We start from the raw sequence: 19517 nt of genomic DNA on the forward strand, positions 1-19517 counted from the left end.
GGTGGAGTGGGGGCAGTGTGGGTGGGGGGTGGGGGGGGTGTGTGGGAGGGTGTGTGGGTGGTGGGTAGAAGTGGGTGTGGGAGGGGGGGGGAGCGGTGTGTGGTGCAGGGAAGTAGCTCCAGTGAGCTGTCAGTGACTCACAGTCAGGGCAGCCGGGCACCGAGTATAGCAGCTTCTGTCTGAGAAACTGGATTGGATTCTCACTTCGGACTCACTGCGACAACGGATGAATGAACACCGCTCGACAATCACCAGGCAAGACTGTTCTCTTCCTGTTGGGGAGCACTTCAGCGGTCACGGGCATTCGGCCTCTGATATTCGGGTAAGCGTTCTCCAAGGCGGCCTTCGCGACACATGACGGCGCAGAGTCGCTGAGCAGAAACTGATAGCCAAGTTCCGCACACACGAGGACGGCCTCAACCAAGATATTGGGTTCATGTCACACTATTTGTAACTCCCACAGTTGCCTGGACCTGCAGAGTTTCACTGGCTGTCTTGTCTGGAGACAATACATATCTTTTTAGCCTGTCTTGATGCTCTCTCCACTCACGTTGTTTGTATCTTAAAGACTTGATTAGCTGTAAGTATTCGCATTCCACAGTAGGCGGCACGGTAGCACAGTGGTTAGCACTGCTGCTTCACAGCTCCAGGGTCCTGAGTTCGATTCCCAGCTCGGGGTCACTGTCTGTGTGGAGTTTGCACATTCTCCTCGTGTCTGCGTGGGTTTCCTCCGGGTGCTCTGGTTTCCTCCCACAGTCCAAAGATGTGTGGGATAGGTTGATTGGCCAGGTTAAAAATTGCCCCTTAGAGTCCTGGGATGTGTAGATTAGCGGGTAAAATATGTGGGGGTAGGGCCTGGGTGGGATTGTGGTTGGTGCAGACTCGATGGGCCGAATGGCCTCCTTCTGCACTGTAGGGTTTCTAATACACATCTTTTTAGCCTGTCTTGATGCTCTCTCCACTCACGTTCTTTGTATCTTAAAGACTTGATTAGCTGTAAGTATTCGCATTCCAACCATTATTCATGTAAATTGAGTCTGTGTCTTTATATGCTCTGTTTGTGAACAGAATTCCCACTCACCTGAAGAAGGGGGCTTGGAGCTCCGAAAGCTTGTGTGGCTTTTGCTACCAAATAAACCTGTTGGACTTTAACCTGGTGTTGTTAAACTTCATACTGTGTTTACCCCAGTCCAACGCCGGCATCTCCACATCATCACTTCCTAACACCCACTCCTGTGCTAGAATTCCAAATCGACTGAGCCAATGTAATAAAAAATGTGGCGGATATGTCAATAAAATCACCTTTCATTTAGCAAGTTCCAGGTGAGATAGACATGTGTTAATGACGTTCCAATCTGTCTTTGCTTCCTATCAGAGCCTGTGTGTACAGTGAGTCAGTAACATTAAACTGTTCCATCAGATAAACACTCCAAACAAGTGATTGCCAAACTAACCGAGTTCAAAGGTCGAGCATCTGAAACTCTTCAAAACTCATAACCAGAAGCTGGAATCTCAGGTGAATGAATGGGAGACAGGAAGTTACACCTGTTCCCACGTCAGGTTATATCAGAGTGGGTAACTCACAGAGTAAGAAGGGTTCGGCCATTGCCCTGTGTGATTTCTGGGAAACGCGATATATTTTCAGTTAGAGATTCTGGAATGTCTTAACTCAATGTGAGCAGTGAAGTAAAGAACACTGGGTTGAAGTTAATAAATCTCCTGCACAGAGTCTACAGATTAAAACTAACATTCCCACCCATTAAGCCATCAAATGAAGCAACCTCCCAGCAACAGCAGCAGATATTATCCCTGGACGGCGAATGGAGCGAGATGGGTTAAAGCAAGCTAACTGGCAGCTCCACATCTCTCTCTCTCTGGGGGCTGGGAGCTCCAATAGGGTGAGATTTTCCCTAATGATCCATTTCCCAAGCTGGGAGGTCAGTCCATATGCACAGCAGGATCCCAGGGAGGGTTCGGCAATGACGGGGTTGTATATAAATGTAAACAGAAATGAACGGGCGGGGGGGGGGGGGGGGGGGGGGGGGGGGGTGCGGGGGGGACAGGGCCTCAAAGCCAGACCCACAGTCTGCAGCTCCTCCACCCAGTGTGGTCACGGGGATGAGGAGTGGAAAATAGAATGGACAGGATTCCCCCTGGGAGGGATCCCATCTGGAGAGTCCCACCCAAGGGATCCCACCGTAGAGTCCCACCCAGAGAGTCCCACCCACCCGGAACTGTATGCGATTTTACAGGTGAGATGGACGGAGCCTTGGACAGGAGGCCCTTTAATGGTCACTGATGGGTCTTTCCCCACCCAGCACAACCTTTAGGTTGGTGGTCGCCCAATGACTGAACATGGGAAACTGAAAAAGTTCTCACCCTTGATCTCGGGTGAGAAGGGAAGAGAGGGGCAGTGTAGAGGGAGCTTTACTCTGTATCTAACCCCATGCTGTACCTGTCCTGGGAGTGTTTGATGGGGACAGTGTAGAGGGAGCTTAACTCTGTATCTAACCCCATGCTGTACCTGTCCTGGGAGTGTTTGATGGGGACAGTGTAGAGGGAGCTTTACTCTGTATCTAACCCCGTGCTGTACCTGTCCTGGGAGTGTTTGATGGGGGACAGTGTAGAGGGAGCTTTACTCTGTATCTAACCCCATGCTGTACCTGTCCTGGGAGTGTTTGATGGGGACAGTGTAGAGGGAGCTTAACTCTGTATCTAACACCATGCTGTACCTGTCCTGGGAGTGTTTGATGGGGACAGTGTAGAGGGAGCTTTACTCTGTATCTAACCCGTGCTGTACCTGTCCTGGGAGTGTTTGATGGGGGGACAGTGTAGAGGGAGCTTTACTCTGTATCTAACCCCATGCTGTACCTGTCCTGGGAGTGTTTGATGGGGACAGTGTAGAGGGAGCCTTTACTCTGTATCTAACCCGTGCTGCACCTGTCCTGGGAGTGTTTGATGGGGACAGTGTAGAGGGAGCTTAACTCTGTATCTAACCCCATGCTGTACCTGTCCTGGGAGTGTTTGATGGGGACAGTGTAGAGGGAGCTTTACTCTGTATCTAACCCCGTGCTGTACCTGTCCTGGGAGTGTTTGATGGGGACAGTGTAGAGGGAGCTTAACTCTGTATCTAACCCCGTGCTGTACCTGTCCTGAGACTGCTTAATGGGGACAGTGTAGAAGGAGCTTTACTCTGTATCTAACCCCATACTGTACCTGTCCTGAGACTGCTTAATGGGGACAGTGTAGAGGGAGCTTTACTTTGTATCTAACCCCGTGCTGTACCTGTCCTGGGAGTGTTTGATGGGGACAGTGTAGAGGGAGCTTAACTCTGTGTCTAACCCCGTGCTGTACCTGTCCTGAGACTGCTTAATGGAGACAGTGTGGAGGGAGCTTAGCTCTGTATCTATCCCCGTGCTGTACCTGTCCTGGGAATGTTTGATGGGGACAGTGTAGAGGGAGCTTAACTCTGTATCTAACCCCGTGCTGTACCTGTCCTGGGAGTGTTTGATGGGGGACAGTGTAGAGGGAGCTTTACTCTGTATCTAACCCCGTGCTGTACCTGTCCAGTGAGTGTTTGATGGGGGACAGTGTAGAGGGAGCTTTACTCTGTATCTAACCCCGTGCTGTACCTGTCCTGGGAGTGTTTGATGGGAGAGAGTGTAGAGGGAGCTTTACTCTGTATCTACAATGCTACAGCCCTCTGTTCATTTTGAAGAGTGAGGGACACATTCGAGTTCTCGAGTTGAATAAAGGGACATGATGCTGCGATTTCCTCAGCTGTTGTTTGGCGTTTTGCAATGAGCAGCTTTCAGGAGGTCGCAGTTAGAAGCTAAGTTCCTGTCATTGTGAGCAGCTGTCCGCTGGCTGTTGGGAACAATGTGAGTGAGCTGAGCTGGAATGATGTGGGCAGATTGTTTAATAATGAGAGGCAGGGAGTGAGTGAGGCAGCAAGGTAACAATTATGGGCAGAGTATGAAAGAGCCTGTCCCGCACCCAGAGGAGAGAGTCTGTGAACAGCCTGTTCACAAGAGAGCGTGAATCATTCTTTCTGTGGAAGCAAACAGGATGGTCAATGGGAGGGACTGAGAGTTCAGATTCTACCCAGGACATGAAGATAACAGAGTGAGTTCAGGAATGAATCGTGATCTTAAATTAGAACAATAGACTGACGTCAGAGCAGGGAGCTGGGTGAGGAGCTCAGGGGCAGGAGTTAGCTGGGACAGAGGGACTCACACTCCCCCATCCGCCCCCCCCCCTCCTCCTCCACACCCTGACTGAAAGTGCCCACTTTGGGGCTAGGTCTCTCTTTGTGAAGGGGGAGTGCGTGTGTATGGGGGAGGGGTGGTGGCGTGTGTGTGTGTGTGGGGGGGGGGGGGGGGGGGGGGCGTGTTTGTGTGTGTGTGTGTGCGTGGGGGGAGGTGGCAGTGTTGGGGGGGGTGGATCTGTGGGGATGGGGTGGCTGTGTGTGTGTGTGTGCGTGGGGGGGAGGGGGGAGGTGGCAGTGTTGGGGGGGTTGGATCTGTGGGGATGGGGTGGCTGTGTGTGTGTGTGTGTGGGGGGGGCTGGGGGGAGGTGGCAGTGTTGGGGGAGTGGCTCTGTGGGGATGGGGTGGCTGTGTGTGTGTGGGGGGGGGAGGGGTGGTGGCGTGTGTGTGTGTGGGGGGGAGGGGGGCGTGTTTGTGTGTGTGTGGGGGGCTGGGGGGAGGTGGCAGTGTTGGGGGGGTGGTTCTGTGGGGATGGGGTGGCTGTGTGTGTGTGGGGGTGTGTGTGTTGGGGGGGGTGGCTGTGTGTGGGGGGGTGTGGCTGTGTGTGGGGGGTTGGCTCTGTGGGGGTGGGGGGGAGGTGCTGTGGGCGGGGGGGGCAGGGGGGGGCGTTGGGGAGGATGGGGGTTTGGTTGTGATGCTGCCTGACCCTTGGGCTGTTGTTCTTATCACCAGTCTATCTGTGTAAATCCCGGATAGCACCAAGCTGTTTGACTGTGGGGGCATCACAACTCCATCCTGTTCTTACCCATGGGCTGGTTTCTGGCAGTGGGTTGGGGGGAAGGACATCAGCTAAAATGCAGCAACTGTCTGGTTAACTGGAGTCATTTCATTCACTGGAGACCAGGTGCTGAATTTAAAAATAGGAGACTAAGGGGTGATGCATTTGACGGGTTTAAGGTATTTAAAGGATTTAATGGGGTTAATCAGAACTATTTTCTCGGACTGGGGGAGTCAGCACCAGGGGCACGATTCCAGCCGGGACATTCGGGGGTGGGGGGGGGGAAGCGACTCACACAAAGGCGAGTGGAAATCTGGAACCCCCTGCAGCCCTCCCCCTCCCCCAGCTAGCTGTTGGGGGGGGGGAGCGGGGGGGGGGGGGGGTCAATGGTCCATTTGGAGTCTGAGATTGTAGAGTTTAGCTGGTTAAACATTTGAGGAGTTATCGAATGAAGGCGGGTAGATAAAGTGAAGATAGAGAATTATCAACAGTCGGAGTGAAGGCCAAACTGACCAGAGGGACAGAATTGTTTCCTTTTGTTCCTACGTTCAGAAAAACAGGTTTTAGTTTCACATTACAACATAAGATCTTAAGAAATAAGAGCAAGAGGTGGCCATTCGGCCCCTCAAAGTTGCTGTGCAGTCAATAAGATCATGGCTGCTCTAACTATGTCCTGCCGACCCCATAACCCGTGACTGTCAAGGCTCGGTCTAACTCAGCCTTGAAGATTCCTACTTAATGAAAAAAAGCGTTTAGACAGTTACATGGGTACGATGGGTATAGAGGGATATGGGCCATTGGGACTAGCTTAGGGGTTTAAAAAAAAGGGGTGGCATGGACAAGTTGGGCCGAAGGGCCTGTTTCCATGCTGTAAACCTCTATGACTCTATGAGCCAGCACCCCCCTGCCCTCTCAGGGAGAGAATTTCAAAAACTAACCACCCTCTGACGTAAGAAATTCCGCTTCATCTTAAACAGGAGACCCATTTATTCTGAAACTGTGACCCCTTGTTTTAGATTCCCCCCAAAGGGAAACATCTCCTCAGCATCCAGCCCATCTGAATTTTGTTTCAATAAAATCACCTCCCGTTCTTTGAAAATGCAATGAGTAAAGACCCACCCAGCTCAACCCCCCCCCTCACACAATAACAAGGTTTATTTACTCCGGGAGTTTGTGAGTTCTATTTGAGAGACAGAGTAACTGGGATGGGTCTTGTAAACAAAATCATTCTGATTCACAGACCATCATCAATAGTTCCGTCATTCCAAATTGCTGTTAACACCACCAAGCCACTCCCTGAGGAATGCTCTAACAGTGATCTCAATCCTTCCACCGTATCCCGCCTAATCTCAGAACCACCAGTGTCTCTGTGTCCACAGGACGATAAGAGAGTGACTGATGAATTGTACATAGCTGTAGGTTACTTCAAATCTGTTGAAGGATTTATTCATTACTTCCTGAGTCAGCGTCTTCACTGGCTGGAGGCCAGGGCAGCTCCCATTGTGTTTCCCTCCTTGTCCATCTCCTGGACGCAGTCAGTGATTAATCACCAGACTGAGAACATGAGACGGGGATTCAGATAACTGAGACCTCACCACACCACTGGAATATTGAGAATAACTCTCACTGTTCCAGGAATGACAAATCCAGAGGACACCAGACATAGAAAGAGGAAGGAGGCCGGTTAACTCTGTCCTTACTCTGCGATTCAATTCAGTATGGTTTCCCTGGCCAGGTTCTTGCAGAGATTTGATTGGGTCTTTGGTCTAGGTTTTGAGCTGATTTCAAGATGATGGTGATTGTGTCTTGGTTGTGGTTGAATTGTAGCTTTTGTATCTGAGTCACAAGGTTGTGAGTTCGAGTCCCTCTCCCGGGGCTGGTGCGGTTCTGCCAGAATGTTGCATTGCCGAGGGGCTGAATTCCTAAGTGTTTTATATTCACTGATGGGATGTGGGTGTCGCTGGCTGGGCCAGTATTCATTACTCACTCCTAATTAAACTGAGTGGCTCGCTGGGCCATTTCAGAGTCAACCGTCTGGAATCACATGTAGGCCATGTGGGATTTGAACCCGGGTCCCCGGAACATCACCCTGGGTCTCTGGGTTACGAGTCCAGTGACAATCCCACCACGCCATTGCCTCACCATGATATACTAAAACTTCTTCAACAGCTTGTGTTTAATATCGATTGCAAATTATTAAAGGTGTTATCTGATTTTCTAGGTTTGTGGACACATCCCTCATTGGTAAACACTTGTCAACAACTCCCAACGGCCACGAGGGCAGCGACAGGAATCTGGTATCAGAGTTTGTGAGGACACTTTCCATTCTCAGCCACGGATGAAGGACGGCACATTCCTCTCTGATATCATGTCAACCCACACCATTCACATGGGCAGAAGCCAGACTCGGTGTGTATCCCCCCAGGTGGAAGCCGTCATCCTGAATGCTTCTTCCGTCAATCGCAGTCAGTCGAGAGCAGCCTACCCAGGGCCAGGCTCTGTTTCGGGGACAGAATCCTACAGCCACTGTCCCGCTGAGAGATGGGTCTGTCGGGAGGTCACAATGTCACCCCCATTCCCCAGCTACCAATCACAGAGTAGCTGTCAGTCTGGACTGGGCAGATCCCAAACCTTCTCAGTCAAGTCCCTCACCAATCAAAAGCCTCCAATCCATGACCGAGCGCAGCAGTCAGTTACAGCTCAGGTAAAGCCGTACCCTGGTCCCCATCAGGTCACTAATACCTCAGAGCAATACAGGAGAAAGATGGAAACCTCAAAACCCAATGATGCTGCAAATGATCCCTTATCTCCAAGCTTAGATGCAACAATTGAAAACCTCAACAACCTAATTCTGGAACTGGATCCCACCTTCCAGCCAATCGGCAACTTTGAGAAGAAAAGCTACCTCACGAGAAGCAGCAATGGATTCCCGCACAGGAGCGAGGAACCCCCATTGGATGGACACAACCCAGGTAAAAACCCAACATCCCAATGCAATATCAGCTGGACTGAGCAGGAGAATACTTTTACTGCTGGGTGGTCAGGTGGTTCACACATGTCGGTACAGACTCAATGGGCCAAAGGGCCTCTTCTGCACCGTATGATTCTGATTGTTCTATGATGATAGATTGAATGCTTTGCTGAGTGAGGAGGTCCCAACGATCGACTCCTGATGCATCGGGCAGCCTCCACGAAGCAGCTTCTGGGAGTTCATAGAATCCCTACAGTGCAGAAGGAGGCCATTCAGCCCATTGAGCCTGCACCAACAACAATCCCACCCAGGCCCTATCCCCGCAACTCGATATATTTACCTTGCTAATCCCCCTGACACTAATGGACAATTTACCATGGCCAATCCACCTAACCTGCACATCTTTGGATTGTAGGAGGAAACCCACCCAGACATGGGGAGAACGTGCAAACTTCACACAGTGACCCACGCCGGGAATTGAACCGGGACCCTGTAACCACTGTGCCACCCCATGTTTCAGGGTTTCCTAATCTCTCCCAGCCTGGGACTGAGACCAGAGTTTAGTCTTGGGCTGTAACTCACGCCAGGATTGGGACTGGGGTCGTGCTCAGGTTCGGGGTCGTGCTCAGGTTAGGGGTCGTGCTCAGGTTAGAGGTCATGCTCAGGGTAGGGGTCGTGCTCAGGTTAGAGGTCATGCTCAGGGTAGGGGTCGTGCTCAGGTTAGGGATCATGCTCAGGTTAGGGGTCATGCTCAGGTTAGGGGTCGTGCTCAGGTTCGGGTTGTTTTTGACTTAGCCATGTTGAGGTTAAAGGTCATGCTCAGGTTAGGGGTCGTATTCAGGCTCTGGCTATTTGAGTAGTGGATCCCTGGGCTACATCGATGAGAACGATTGATTTGATTTGGGTGACCTCAGACTGGGCAATGGGGAAATGGGGGGAAAAGTGGGAGAACTGATGGGCTCTTTGAAAGAACCAACATAAATTTAATAAGCTCATCGATCTCCTTCTGGGCTGCACTGTTGTGTAATTCTAAAAGACTCACTTAGTGAGTTGGAATATTGTTCGAATGAATCCGTGTTCACTTGAAGAATTACTGTATATAAACAGAAAATGCTGGATAAACTCAGCAGGTCTGACAGCCTCTGTGGAGAGAGAAACAGAGTGAGTGTTTCGAGTCTGGAGGACTGGATAAGCAGCCTTGACCAGATTTTGGTTCTGTTTCAGATTCGTGTCAGTGACATAGTTTGACAGACCGTGCCTCTCTCTTGTTCTGTCTTATCTACTGATCTCAGTAACTGGGTCTGTTTTTGGAGGCTACACTTAGTCTTAGATCCCAGGGTGGGGCAGCAATAAACAGGCATGCATCAGGATTGCTGAGTGTTAGCTTTCCGGGACAATGTGCGTCACTGGGAAAGGGTCAGTGTGGTCTCGGCATTGATAATCTCCGAGGAAGAGGTACTCTTGCTATCCGCATGGAGACACAGGGCAGGGTTACAGCGGAGGGAGATGACTGCACAGTCAGCAGCTGGGAGACAGCAGGGTGGGGAGATTGGAAGAGGTCCACAAGCGTCAGCTTGCTCATTTGAAGCAGTTTGCCCCCGAGTCACTCACATGCAGCTGTAGAGATGTCTTTGTTCTGTAATGATTTCCTGTCCCTCCCTTTGGAAGGTAAATATCGTCAGGGTGCAGCTCAGAGAGAACAGTGTTTGCTCTGACAATCTGTACTCCTGCTAAAGCATCGAATATAGCGAACAAATATAGACCAACTCCGGGTGTACTCAGTGTGATAAATACACACCGACGCCAGGTGTACCCGGTTTGATAAGCACGCACTAGCTCAGGCTGTGTACAGCAACACAATTATTGGGTAAAGATGAGGGGCTGATAACAAGGCTGGGGTGGAGAATCCCCATTCTCCATCCCAATCCCCATCCCTGTCCCAATCCCCATTCTCCATCCCAATCCCCAGTCCCCATTCTCCATCCCAATCCCCAGTCCCCATTCTCCATCCCAATCTCCAGTCCCCATTCTCCATCCCAATCCCCAGTCCCCATTCTCCATCCCAATCCCCAGTCCCCATTCTCCATCCCAATCTCCATCCCTGTCCCAATCCCCATTCTCCATCCCAATCCCAATCTCCATTCTCCACCCTAATCTCAATCCCCAATCCGCACCCCTGCCCCAATCCCCATTCTCCTCCCCAATCCCAAAACCCAATCCCCATTCTCCACACCAATCCCAAAACCCAATCCCCATTCTCCACCCCAATCCCAATCCCCATCCCAGTCCAAATCCCAAATCCATTTCCAATCCCAGTCCAGGGGTGGAATTTTTTCAGTTTTCTGCGGAGTGTGACAGTGAGCGGGAAAACAGGGTGGATTCCGTTGGCCTCAAGCGCAGCTTCCTCCGCTGTATTTTTAGCCACTTAGACAAACCCCACCAGCTACGTAGGTTTTCAAAAGATTGGGCAGTGCCAGGGGTGGCACCGGGGTGCAGGGGGGGCAGTGTCGGGGTGGCAGTGTCGGGGGGGGGGGGGGGTGGAGTGTCAGGGGGGCAGGGGGGGCAGTGTCAGGGGGGCAGGGGGGGCAGTGTCGGGAGGGCGGGGGGGCAGTGTCGGGGAGGCAGGGAGGGCAGTGTCAGGGGGGCAGGGGGGGCAGTGTCGGGGGGGCAGGGGGGGCAGTGTCGGGGTGGCGGGGGGGCAGTGTTGGGAGGGGGTGGAGTGTCAGGGGGGCAGGGGGGGCAGTGTCAGGGGGGCAGGGGGGGCAGTGTCAGGGGGGCAGGGGGGGCAGTGTCGGGAGGGCGGGGGGGCAGTGTCGGGGAGGCAGGGAGGGCAGTGTCAGGGAGGCAGGGGGGGCAGTGTCGGGGGGGCAGGGGGGGCAGTGTCGGGGTGGCGGGGGGGCAGTGTTGGGAGGGGGTGGAGTGTCAGGGGGGCAGGGGGGGCAGTGTCAGGGGGGCAGGGGGGGCAGTGTCGGGGGGGTAGGGGGGGCAGTGTCGGGGTGGTGGGGGGGCAGTGTCGGGGAGGCAGGGAGGGCAGTGTCAGGGAGGCAGGGGGGGCAGTGTCGGGGGGGCAGGGGGGGCAGTGTCGGGGGGGCAGGGGGGGCAGTGTCGGGGTGGCGGGGGGGCAGTGTTGGGAGGGGGTGGAGTGTCAGGGGGGCAGGGGGGGCAGTGTCAGGGGGGCAGGGGGGGCAGTGTCGGGGGGGTAGAGGGAGCAGTGTCGGGGTGGTGGGGGGGCAGTGTCGGAGAGGCAGGGAGGGCAGTGTCAGGGAGGCAGGGGGGGCAGTGTCGGGGGGGCAGGGGGGGCAGTGTCGGGGGGGCAGGGGGGGCAGTGTCGGGGGGGCAGGGGGGGCAGTATCAGGGCGATGGTGCCGGTGGTCTGTGTCGAGTGCCTGTGTCAGGGAGACAGTGCCGGGGGGGTGCCCAACTCGAGTAGCCGTATCGGGGGGCAGTCCCGGGCCAGTGAAGGGTGACCCTCTCCTCCCTGAGTGCTGTACTCACCTGGGTGCCTCGTGTGGGTTCTGCTCATCAGATGTACATCAGGGGGACCTGCTGTGATTCCGGTCAGTGTGAGAATGGAGAATGTATCTGTGCTTTTCCCAGCTCCATTCCCAGTCCATCTCACGGCGCTGCCCTCTCCCTGCGATCCCACTCCAGCAGCTTGTCTCCACTCCGCTGCCTCCCACAGAGTGAGAGGTTTGACTTCTCCGCATTTCTGTTGCAGGAATTCTGATCTATGACGAGTGGGATTCGAGAGGATTGGGTATCTGTCAGCACAGCGACAACTCGTCGATTATTGCAGAACGCCAATCAAGCTTACCAACACTGGGCATCCAAATCACTGCCACCTCAAACAGCAGTGCCAATCACAGAATGGTAGGAAACACGCCAGTACACCGTGTGTCTGTCCATCCTCGAACACGGATTGATCTCTCCAGCTCAATCACATCAATACATCACCAATTGCACACTTTCCCCTTGCCAACTAATCACCTTTAGTCCTGGAACTAGAGTAATTATTTTAAAAATGACTCCCAGTCCTCGAGTACCTTTTATGTCAGTGTACAATCCCAGACTGCTCTGTTTGCAAAGATATACTTCACTTATAAAATATCTGAAAGGACATTACAGACAAACAAAGTACAGCACAGGAACAGGCCCTTCGGCCCTACAAGCCTGTGCTGATCATGATGCCCTAACTAAACTAAAAATAACCTTCCGCCCTTACTCGGTCCGTATCCCTCTATTCCCTCCCTATCCATGGACCCATCCAGATGCCTCTTAAATGTTGCTAATGTTCCTGCTTCCACCACCTCCTCTGGCAGCGCGTTCCAGGCACCCACCACTCTCTGTGTGAAAAACTTCCCCCGCACATCTCCTTTAAACTTTCCCCCTCTCACCTTGAACCTGTGCCCCCTTCCAATTGATACTTCCACCCTGGGGAAAAGCCTCTGACTATCCCGCCTGTTTGTGCCTCTCATAATTTTGTAGACCTCTATCAGGTCTCCCCTCAGTCTCTGTCTTTCCAGTGAAAACATTCTTCAGTTATTCAACCTCTCCTCATAGCCAACACCCTTGAGACCAGGCAACATCCTGGTGAACCTTCTTTACACTCTCTCCAAAGCTGTTATGTCCTTCTGGCAATGTGGTGACCAGAACTCACGCAATACTCCAAATGTGGCCTAACCAAGATTTTATACAGCATACCATCTGCCTTCTTAATCACCTTGGCCACCTGTGTTGACACTTTTAGGGAACTGTGTTCCTGCACGCCCAGATTCCTCTATGTGTTAATGTTCCTAAAGGTTCTGTCATTTACAGTATAATTCACACCTAAATTTGATCCTCCAAAATGCATCACATCTCATTTGTCCGGATTAAACTCCATCTGCCCGAGTCTCCAATTTATCTCTATCCTGTTGTATCCTCGGCACTATCAGCAACTCCACCAATCTTTGTGTCATCCACAAACTTACGAATCAGACCACCCACATTTTCCTCCAGATCATTTATATATACAACAAACAACAGGGGTCCCAGCACTGATCCCTGTGGGACATCACTAGCTACAGATCCCCATTCTGAAAAACATCCTTTCACCGCTACTCTCTGCCTTCTATAACCAAGTAAGAAGTCTCACAACACCAGGTTAAAGTCAACAGGTTTTTTTGGTAGCAAAAGCCACTAGCTTTCGAAGCACTGCTTCTTCTATAACCAAGCCAGTTCTGTATCCATCTCGCCAGCCCACCCCGAATCCCATGTGAATTTAGTTTTTGTTCCAGTCTGCCACGTGGGACCCGATCAAACGCCTTACTAAAGTCCGTATAAACTACATCCACAGCCCTTCCCTCATCAAATATCTTTGTTAGTTCTTCAAAAAACTCAATTAAGTTGGTGAGACATGACCTTCCCCGTACAAAACCATGCTGCCTGTCACTAACTAGTCCATTTTCCTCCAAATGTGCAGATATCCTGTCCCTCAGTATCTTCTCCAAAACCTCCCCATCACTGATGTCAGACTCACCGGCCTATAATTATCTGGATTAGCCCTGCTTCCTTCCTTAAATAAGGGAACAACATTGGTTATTCTCCAGTCCTCTGGAACCTCGCCTGTGGTCAAAGAGGATGTGAAGATATCTGTTAAGACCCCAGCTATTTCTCCCCTTGCTTCCCGCAATAACCTGGGATAGATCCCATCCGGCCCCGGGGACTTGTCTACCTTAAAGCAATTTAGGATATTCAACACTTCCTCCTTTGATATAATGATGTTCTTAAGAGCATTCACGCACCCATCCCTGACCTCAACATCCGTCATGTCCTTTTCCTTGGTGAATACCGATACAAAGCACTCATTAAGGATCTCACCCACTTCCTGTGGCTTCACACACAACTTCCCTTCATTGTTCTTGAGTGGGCCTACTCCTTCTCTTGCTACCCTCTTGAGCCTAGTATATGCATAAAAAACCTTAAGATTCTCCTTGACCCTGTTTACTAAAGACATTTCATGCCCCTTTTAGCCTCCTAATTCCACGTTTAAATTCCTTCCATTTCAAAGCAATCAACACAAACGTTATTTCGATTGTCGACGTCGCTGCATTTCCACTGCAGTGCCTCAATAAAGTAAACTTTATTTATTCGTCACAGGTAAGGCTTACATTAACACTGCAATGAAGTTACTGTGAAAATCCCCTAGTCGCCACACTCCAGCGCCTGTTCGGGTCAATGCACCCTTACCAGCACGTCTTTCAGACTATAGGAGAAAACCGGAGCACCCGGAGGAAACCCACGCAGACACGGGGAGAACGTGCAGACTCCACACAGACAGTGACCCGAGCCGAGAATCGAACCCGGGTCCCTGGTGCTGTGAAGCAGCAGTGCTAACCACTGTGCCACCGTGCCATCCCTACCGTTGTGGTTTATGTGATATTCACCATATACATTCAGTGAGTCATACATCCTGGGGGTGGGGTGTGGGGGGGGGCGGGGGGTGGGGGGGGGGGGGGAGTTCTGTACAAGCTTTACTGCGTCCCTCAGCACGTAATCGTGGACACGGCTGCTTTACAGCCACTGATGTGCATTCCCAGTGTAGTCATTCTTGTACAGGAGGGGCTTGGAAACAGAAAATCAAACACTTCACCTCAGTAAGTTACTCTGGGGTGCCCTGGGGTCTGTGTGCCTGGGTTCCACTCACTCTCTGCCAGCCAGCACCCAGTATGTGGACTATTCTATACATCACAGAATAGCTCACTCTTGGCTCTGTCTGCACTAACTCAATAGATTTCACTGCATGTAGATAGTTTCCTGTTCAAACACACACAACACTGCCAGTTATTTGAATATTTACTTGTAACTAATGTGTTTTCTCTGCAGCCCAATAATCTCGGATGCATCATTCTCGATGCTGGACAGACACACTTTGCCCCAGGTTCAGCCAACTCCTCATCTTCACAATTCTGCATCACGTCTCCGGGTAAGACACAGGACCGTGCGGATTTTACACATTCTGTCCGGGTTTTCCAACAAGGTCCCTTCAAAAACATTTGACCGGAATGTACCAGCATTGGCCAGAGAATCCAAACCAAAACCTCAGAGACAAAAACTGACTGTTCCCTGAGTTCAAATCACTGAATGACAACACACGCCGGAATTCTAACGCCCCGCCCGCCTCACCCCACCCAGCCCCGCCCCGCCCCACCCAGCCCCGCCCGCCCCACCCCACCCAGCCCCGCCCCGCCCCGCCCCACCCAGCCCCGCCCAGCCCCACCCCACCCCGCCCAGCCCCGCCCAGCCCCGCCCGCCCCACCCCACCCAGCCCCGCCCCGCCCCACCCAGCCCCGCCCGCCCCACCCCACCCAGCCCCGCCCCACCCAGCCCCGCCCAGCCCCACCCCACCCCACCCCGCCCAGCCCCGCCCAGCCCCACCCCACCCCACCCCGCCCCGCCCACCCCGCCCCGCCCCACCCGGCCCCGCCCTGCCCTCAGCACTGACTGACAGTGCGGCACTCCCTCAGTACTGACCCTCTGACAGTGCGGCACTCCCTCAGTACTGACCCTCTGACAGTGCGGCACTCCCTCAGTACTGACCCTCTGACAGTGCCGCACTCCCTCAGTACTGACCCTCTGACAGTGCCGCACTCCTTCAGTACTGACCCTCTGACAGTGCAGCACTCCCTCAGTACTGACCCTCTGACAGTGCAGCACTCCCTCAGTACTGACCCTCTGACAGTGCAGCACTCCCTCAGTACTGACCCTCTGACAGTGCAGCACTCCCTCAGTACTGACCCTCTGACAGTGCGGCACTCCCTCAGTACTGACCCTCTGACAGTGCGGCACTCCCTCAGCACTGACCCTCTGACAGTGCAGCACTCCCTCAGTACTGACCATCTGACAGTGCCGCACTCCTTCAGTACTGACCCTCTGACACTGCGGCAGGGAATTTGGCCACAGTCAAAGATGTATAAGGAGTAGAGTAGGGGGCTGAGGGCACTGAGTTTCGGGGCACCAGTGTTGAGGATGATCATGGAGCAGGTGTTGTTGCCTTTCCTTACTGATTGCGGTCTGTGGGTTAGGAACTCTAGGATTTGTAGATGACACAGAGTTGGGTGGGAGGGTGAGTTGTGAGGAGGATGCAGAGATCCTTCAGCGTGATTTGGACAAGTTGAGTGAGTGGGCAAATGCATGGCAGATGCAGCATAGTGTGGATTAATGTGAGGTTATCCACTTCAGTGGCAAATACAGGAAGGCAGATTATCTGAATGGCTCCAGATTGAGAGAGGGGAATGTGCAACGGGACCCTGGTGTCCTTGTACACCAGTCGCTGAAATTAAGCGCGCAGGTACAGCAGGCAGGTACAGCAGGCAGGTACAGCAGGCAGGTACAGCAGGCAGATGGTCTGCCGGCCTTCATAGTGAGAGGGTTCGAGTACAGGAGCAGGAATGTCTTGCTGCAGTTATACACGACCTTGGTGAGGCCACGCTTGGAATATTGTGTGCAGTTTTGAGGAAGGATGTTGGTCCAACATGGGCAGCAGATGCTGGATAACTCAGTGACCCATTTGTAAACAGAGCGACTTCTAATCGGACTTAACTTTTGTCTCACACTCTCTTTGTTGAAACAGTGATCTCTCTGTATCCAGAAGTTTAACAGACTGAGTTCATTCCAGCAACACATGTTCCGACAGGCTGTGGGTTAGTGTCTATTCACAGCTCCCTGTCCGAGTGTGAATCACTGGGGGTGTGACTGAGTCCAGGTGTTGTTAACAGTGACGGCTCTGATTAAATTCACTGTGTCCAACATTTTCACTGTCCCTGACTGTGTCCCAGCAACCAGACTGAAAACAAACCCAGGGGATCAACAAATGCCACACCAGTATTATCAACCGTTGCTATAACAACTGTCAAAGAGATTTATAAAGTTGTTAATAAATCCAGGCTGTGTGTTTGAACAGGTGTAAGATCTGCTGCACTCACTGGGATCACAATTCACATTCCAAACAATCCCCTTTTCCCGGGAAGCTGTGGATTTCTGCCTGACACGTTGTGGTTAATGGGATGGGGGCAGCCATGAGCTCCCACCCTTGGGTGCTGGGGGTTGATGCCAGTGTTAAAGTGGGACAGACGTCGCAGGGAAAAAGAGAAGTGAGCCATTGGGAAGTTTGGAGCGGATTCCAGCTGGAATTTCCCGATCTTCCTGCAGAGAGGGTGCGAGGGATTGAGAGAAACAACACCAATCAGATTCCTCCCCAGAGACATTCCGTTGATAACATCGATGTGGCAACGATCAGCTGGATTTGGAGGGTCAGGGTGGATGGCGGGGGTCTGGGTATCATCGGGGGTCAGGGTGGGTGGCGGGGCGGGGGTGGGTGTCTATGTCGGGGGGGTGGTGTCTGGGTCGGGGGTGGTGGGTGTCGGGTCGGGAGGGTGGGTGTCTGGGTCGGGGAGTGGGTGTCTGGGTCGGGGGAATAGGTGTCGGGGTCGGGGGTCAGGGTGGGTGGCGGGGCGGGGGTGTCTGGGTCGGGGGTGGTGGGGGTCTGGGTCAGGGGGGTGGGTGTCGGGGGAGAGAAATCCCTTGGGTCCAATATCTTCACAAATTGGTGATGTTTTTGCCCTCAGCCAATAGCGTAAAAGACGCTTTGGACAGAATTCTCCCATCCTGCGCGTGACGGGTTTGATGGTCGACGGGAGCAGAGGAGAATCTAGCGGGAGCCAAAATGTCAGAAACGCTGGCATTAAATCCCGCTGCAATTCTCCCAGTGGCGGATCAGTCTTCCCGCCGGCTGCTGGCAGGAATGCAGTTTGCATTCATTTTCATCTCATGAATCCCATTAAAACAGCGGCCACCAGCATTCCGTCAGGCCTCCCAATCCTGCATCACGCCAGCGTGACGTTACATTGCTCTAAAACTCGATTGCTAAAGAGTGGAGTGCCCAAGGTGGTCCTCACTTTGTAAGAAACTTTGTGGTGAGTGCAACAAAGCCTTTCTGCCACAGTGCCACGCTGCTCCTGATGCCCTGTACACCACTCTGCCAGGGCCGACCAGTTCCTGTCCTCCACCATCATACCACAGTGCCATGCTGCGCTGATGTGTTGTACACCGCTCTGCCGAGGCTGCTTGCCTTTTAAGAACATAAGAACATGAGAAATAGGAGCAGGAGTAGGCCATCTGGCCCTTCGAGCCTGCCCCGCCATTCAACAAGATCATGGCTGATCTGAAGCGAATCAGTTCCACTTACCCGCCTTTTCCCTCTGGGTTGTCGACATGCTGAACAGTCTGGTGATGACAGCTGGGCTGGAGAGAGGGATATGAGTGTCCCGGGCTGGTGTTTAAATATAGCACCGGGACTTTTGAACTCAAAAGCTAACTCTGGGTGGACGAATCAGCTGCCAGCCTGTGAGGAGGGTTGGAGGGGAACTCGCCTGTGCCTAATTAATGAGGTTCCAAGTGGAGAATCTGGTGCGGGATCCCACCATTCTGACCAGTGGGAAAGGCACCAACGGAGCTCCCGTCACCGCACTTAGTCTCAAAATGAGAGAATTCCATCCTTAGCAACTCAACCGCCCTCATGAATAACCAACCCCAATTCACACTGTTCACCAAAATCAGTAAGGTATTTAACGGAAGATCGGGGTGAACTGGTTCACTTTGTAACATCGATGGAGGGGAATTTCTTGCTGGTTTCAGCCAATCCCAAAACCACCCGATTGTGAATCCCCCTTTGTACGCTGGGAGTTTGACTGTGCGGCCCACTGGGTTATTTTAAATGGCGGTTGTGTAAAACATTGCTCCAGCATCTACAGCATGGATTGGAAAGGCAGCTTTGTGTCGGAGTAGATTTCCTCTCGGTAAAGCAGGGTTTCTATCTCCAATACTGTCAGAGTCGACACAAGTCTGTCTGGGTGTCAGTGAGATATGGAGCAGAGGGAATGTAGAGGTGACCAGATTCACAGCTTCACTGAGAAATGCCTTTGTCTAAAATGTTAACAGACTCAGAACAGAGAACAAACAACATGGAATTGTTTAAAAAACCTTCACTTATTTTTCTCACCAGGTTCACGAGACATGAACACGTTTATTCGTCAACCCACTGAATCCTCACACCGACCGGCAATGAATGTTTTCCAGCCTCCGGCGTATCTGTGCTCTGCTCCAGTCTCCATCACTCCGCAGAGTGGTTCACAGCCCATTCCAGTTCCAGCATCCAAAAGCCACAGCGCCTCCAGCACCAACCCTCTGCCAACTGTAACTGCACAATACGGCACCTCACCCGTCCACACAAGCACCCAGAGAGGAGCCGTCATCTCCTGCCTGTCCACATCTGCAGGTTCTGATAAGCTACCCAAGATTGGCTACACCAATCACACTGACAGTAGTCTGTCCTTACTGTCCACCTCACCTGCCTGGGACACACTGGGAAGGTACAGGAACTCTCGTTTCTTTCTGACCAAAGTAATTCCTAAGGGTGTAAAACTGTAATGGAAATTGGAATACCTATTGACTAAATGGATTTTAGATTCTCTTTATCAGCTCTTGTTATGTGTTGGCCGGGATTCAATACCCAACTCTCTCAC

At 52.4% G+C, this 19517-nt stretch overlaps 1 protein-coding gene across 1 annotated transcript in view; it reads left to right on the plus strand.

The window, feature by feature from the left end:
• Window positions 1-7204: 7204 nt before the first annotated feature.
• Window positions 7205-19517, plus strand: part of LOC144500805 (tensin-4-like) — a 29615-nt gene continuing 17302 nt past the window's right edge. The window contains exons 1-4 of the mRNA XM_078224270.1: window positions 7205-7957; window positions 11675-11826; window positions 14821-14920; window positions 18998-19364. Of these exons, the coding sequence (XP_078080396.1) occupies window positions 7324-7957; window positions 11675-11826; window positions 14821-14920; window positions 18998-19364 (1253 nt within the window). The 5' untranslated portion in view covers window positions 7205-7323. The remainder of the gene's footprint in view (window positions 7958-11674; window positions 11827-14820; window positions 14921-18997; window positions 19365-19517) is intronic.

This window comes from Mustelus asterias, chromosome 11 (genome assembly GCF_964213995.1).
Source record: "Mustelus asterias chromosome 11, sMusAst1.hap1.1, whole genome shotgun sequence".
In the NCBI taxonomy this organism is placed as follows: Eukaryota; Metazoa; Chordata; class Chondrichthyes; order Carcharhiniformes; family Triakidae; genus Mustelus; species Mustelus asterias.